The sequence below is a fragment of the Hoplias malabaricus genome, chromosome 9, assembly GCF_029633855.1.
Source record: "Hoplias malabaricus isolate fHopMal1 chromosome 9, fHopMal1.hap1, whole genome shotgun sequence".
NCBI lineage: Eukaryota > Metazoa > Chordata > Actinopteri > Characiformes > Erythrinidae > Hoplias > Hoplias malabaricus.
This window is the reverse complement of record NC_089808.1, coordinates 1,599,710-1,604,709: the sequence shown is the minus strand read 5'-3', so window position 1 is coordinate 1,604,709 and position 5,000 is coordinate 1,599,710. Positions and strand designations below refer to the sequence as shown.

The following is a 5,000-nucleotide window of genomic DNA, read 5'->3' as shown; positions in this document are numbered from 1 at the left end:
TGCAGTTGCCAAAAGGCCCCCCCAAACCACCAGGGGGCCTCATTTACTTTTTGTGCTGTTTGTGCTCATTGCCTATTTCTCTCTGATGAAACTGAAGCAATGACTGATAAAAATGAAAATAATTCACCCAGATGTTTAATAAATAGTAGCACTCCTGCACATTTACTGAATACATCAGATTCATTTATGATTTATATATTATTGTGGCGCAGCAGGTAGGTGTCGAGCAGTCACACAGCTCCAGGGGCCTGGAGGTTGTGGGTTCGATTCCCGCTCCAGGTGACTGTCTGTGAGGAGTGTGGTGTGTTCTCCTTGTGTCTGCGTGGGTTTCCTCCAGGTGACTGTCTGTGAGGAGTGTGGTGTGTTCTCTCTGTGTCTGCGTGGGTTTCCTCCGGGTGACTGTCTGTGAGGAGTGTGGTGTGTTCTCTCTGTGTCTGCGTGGGTTTCCTCCGGGTGACTTTCTGTGAGGAGTGTGGTGTGTTCTCTCTGTGTCTGCATGGGTTTCCTCCGGGTGACTGTCTGTGAGGAGTGTGGTGTGTTCTCCCTGTGTCTGCGTGGGTTTCCTCCAGGTGACTGTCTGTGAGGAGTGTGGTGTGTTCTCTCTGTGTCTGCGTGGGTTTCCTCCGGGTGACTGTCTGTGAGGAGTTGTGGTGTGTTCTCTCTGTGTCTGCATGGGTTTCCTCCGGGTGACTGTCTGTGAGGAGTGTGGTGTGTTCTCTCTGTGTCTGCGTGGGTTTCCTCTGGGTGACTGTCTGTGAGGAGTGTGGTGTGTTCTCCTGTGTCTGCGTGGGTTTCCTCCGGGTGACTGTCTGTGAGGAGTGTGATGTGTTCTCTCTGTGTCTGCGTGGGTTTCCTCTCACAGTCCAAAAACACACGTTGGTAGGTAGATTGGCGACTCAAAAGTGTCCGTAGGTGTGAGTGTGTGAGTGAATGTGTGAGTGTGTGTCGCCCTGTGAAGGACTGGCGCCCCCTCCAGGGTGTATTCCCCGCCTTGCGCCCAATGATTCCAGGTAGGCTCTGGACCAACCGCGACCATGAACTGGATAAGGGTTACAGATAATAAATTAATTAATATATTATTGTTATACCTAGCATGTATTATACAACAGAATGTTCATTTTAATACTGGTACAACACATACTTGTTTACTCATATAACAATAACATGTAACACATACAGTGTATTTTGGGTGTATACTGAACAGCTGAATGGCTATAGTGCTTCCAAACTTCTGAATAACAAGCTCAAATGAACATTATTCAGTTCTTGCTGCACCATTATGGTAGTCACTATAACGTGTGTAGCACCCCCCACACCACCCCATTATTTTAAATGAGATAAACAGTTCATCAATGGTCAGTCCTCAGTGTCCACCGCGTGCTGAAACACAAACTATAATGCAATTTGATTGCAACCCAGAATACACTGGCTGTTCACCTTGTATCTGATTACCTCTATCAGATTAAAATGGTCAGTCTTGTGCCTGTGTGAGCATGTGTTCTGTTGTGTGTATGCGTGCAGATGAGTGAACGCTACTACCACTTAGCTTTCCTTCACATGACACAAATTTAGGCACACCATGCGACTTCCATCTCTCCGTACAACGACCACGGACAAAGAAAAGTTCATATCACAGCAACAATACACTTGTAGGCACACGTATTGGACACACTGAGGGAGAGAGGTTGAGGAATGTTTAAACAAGGCATTCCAAGGGGGTGTGTGTAATAAAATCGGTGATGGCGAATGATTAACTCTGCTGACACTGTGAGAGCACTGACAACAAAAGTCATGTCCAGCCTATTTCTTGGGATAACACTATTTGGGGTCACACTTTTAAGAAACAAAATAAGATTTAAACATTACAGGAGATAGGGCTTGTTTTGACAGAAATGAAGAAGAAATAGTTTGCGATCTAAAGCTGAACCTAAAATAAACAGTTCCACTGAGAGGTCCCATGGATTAACCACAGTAAACCCTGGAAAACACATTATTCGGAGGGTTTTTTAATGTCCTCTGATCAATGGTTAAAGGATTTCTACATAAATAGTGGTTGAGATGTAAACAAAGTCGTTCAAAGTAGCTGGATGTGAAATATACATTTCTACAGAAACCATCCACGTCACAGTGGTGGTGAAAGGAAGCAGACATCTGAGCTGTTGAATACCTATTTGAAGGACTAGATCATGACGAAGCATTGGAAATGTATCTGATGGTCACCAGCTAAATAATGTTGCTACAAAACATTCTTCAAACCTTTCATTGTAAGTTACTGTAAAAATGATTCAATTCCAAGTCACTCCGGACCATCGCTGTAGCTTTGCTCATCGCAAAACTACCATGCAATGTAAAAGATAACTGGATAACACAGAAACCCAGCATGATTCATTCATTCATTCATTATCTGTAACCCTTATCCAGTTCAGGGTCGCGGTGGGTCCAGAGCCTACCTGGAATCATTGGGCGCAAGGCGGGAACACACCCTGGAGGGGGCGCTAGTCCTTCACAGGGCGACACACACTCACACATTCACTCACACACTCACACCTACGGACACTTTTGAGTCGCCAATCTACCTACCAACGTGTGTTTTTGGACTGTGGGAAGAAACCGGAGCACCCGGAAGAAACCCATGCAGACACAGAGAGAACACACCACACTCCTCACAGACAGTCACCCGGAGGAAACCCACGCGGACACAGGGAGAACACACCACGCTCCTCACAGACAGTCACCCGGAGGAAACCCACGCAGACACAGGGAGAACACGCCACACTCCTCACAGACAGTCACCCGGAGGAAACCCACGCAGACACAGAGAGAACACACCACACTCCTCACAGACAGTCACCCAGAGGAAACCCACGCAGACACAGAGAGAACACACCACACTCCTCACAGTCACCTGGAGGAAACCCACGCAGACACAGGGAGAACACACCACACTCCTCACAGACAGTCACCCAGAGGAAACCCACGCAGACACAGGGAGAACACACCACACTCCTGACACCATGATTATTCTTGGAAACAAGCATTAACCAACATAAAGCAGCACACCCCAGGTTAGACCCGTACTGAATTAATGCAGGTCTTTGCTAGTTTCAGCAAGAATGCCTATTAAATATTCCTTATGGGACTCTATCAGATAAACTGGTGACAAAAACCATGCATGGTAAAATACATTTTACAGATACACATATCAAATCATATATTTATGCCAGTGTTTTACTATTAAACACATAAAACATGAATGTCTGCATTGTAGACATCACCTCTGGGTTTTTTCCCACTTGAAAAGACATCTCTGTTTACCCCTCCCCAGCTGAAAGAATGTGTTTTTATAATGGGGCAATCCACAGGGATGTATTTAATTACTGTACCAATGTGTATATCTTTTTTACATGACTGAAACAGAGAAACAGCCAGGAGACTTGCCACAAAGTTAATGGAGAAGTGAGAACAGGCTGCAGTTGATCTGTTTAACCAGGTCAGTGGATTAACCTACCAGCGATGTCCCACAGCTGCAGACGGACCACGGTGCTGTGATCCCAGTCAAGGACCTTGAGGGCGAAGTCCACCCCGATAGTGGCTCTGTAGTGCTGAGAGAAGACCTGATGGACATAGCGTTTGATAATTGCCGTCTTCCCCACGCCTATGTCTCCAATGACCAGAACTTTCAGTAAACGCTCCTGCTGCATTCCCAAACACAGACTGACACAAAAAATAAAATACGCAAGAAACTATTACCTCAAGAGCTGAACAACAAAATACGTTAAAGCGTACATTTCCGGTTTCCTCTGTCCTTTAAAGTTGCCTCTTCATTGCATTCATTGTGCAGGCTGTAAAACGTCCCAGGAACGATGACAGTGCGAGTTCATAAAAGTGTCATAGCTGTCAAGAGAAGTTTCAGCGGAACAAACAGAAGAATATAACGTCTTTTCGCGCCTTGGTTTAAGTGTTGAATGTACGCTAACACCTCACTGTCTGTCGTTAGCTCGTGTTAAAACCAAGAAACGTGGTAAAAGACCGCTGCCCTGACAACAACACACTTCAACTGCGCAGACTAAGAAAAGTAACTGGAAAAGCCAACGCAGCATCAGAGTTCAACTGAGACCGCAAAAAACTACATTACCCATAACCCCCCGGGCGACCGTGTCGGCCGTTAAAAACCTGTAATAAACAAACCTATGTAGAAAAGACAGTATTGTGAAGAGGTTCGAATAGCTTCAGTTAAACTACATGTTTTATTACTTTTTGGATAAATAAACGACCCATTTACTAGAAAATAAAAAGATTTATGACATTTATTTCTAAGAACTGTTAACATTTAAAATGGAGGAAACCTGAGTATAGATTACACTAAAAAAGACATAGGGTGAATACAACCAAATCCTCACAGACAGTAACCAGAGGCAGGGATCTCAGGATCTTACTTTTGAAGCCAAACTATATGTATGTGTGAGGGTTGAGGAATATCGATGTTTAAACCCATTTATTAACACGTAACGTGGCAAACCCTGTAAACATTTAGCCGTTGATTCGACGTTGAAATAACGTAATGACTACCGTCTAATCAACGTACTCTTAAGGTTGAAAATGAAAGTTGAAAAGACGTCCAAACACAGACATTGAAAAGACGACTATTAGACGTATTTTGGACGTCCATTGACGTTATTAATTGGTCTCGAAATAAATTACTTGTATAAAACGCGTTTTGGACGTCCACTGACGTTAAAGATTGGTCACCACTTGATAACTAACTTATTAAGATGGATTTTGGACGTCCATTGACGTTTAAAATATGTCCTTGACGGACAGACTACTTTTAGACCTATTTTGAACGTCCAGGGACGTTCCTTGTTTACTGGGAAGTTAAGACACGCTTGAATTCTTATTTCCCAGTATTCTTTATGTGTTTTTATTGTCACTTTTGGCGTGGAGCGTTTAAACTTTTGTAGTCGACGGTATCAGGGCGTTTTACTAAAGCGGTTGGGTTT

The 5,000-nt window shown here is 44.2% G+C and overlaps 1 protein-coding gene across 1 annotated transcript in view; it reads right to left on the bottom strand.

The window, feature by feature from the left end:
- The window catches only part of zgc:162171 (uncharacterized protein LOC565931 homolog), a 10,925-nt gene extending 6,873 nt beyond the window's left edge, over positions 1-4,052 (bottom strand). The window contains exon 1 of the mRNA XM_066681940.1: positions 3,509-4,052. Within this exon, the coding sequence (XP_066538037.1) occupies positions 3,509-3,701 (193 nt within the window). The 5' untranslated portion in view covers positions 3,702-4,052. The remainder of the gene's footprint in view (positions 1-3,508) is intronic.
- Positions 4,053-5,000: the final 948 nt, after the last annotated feature.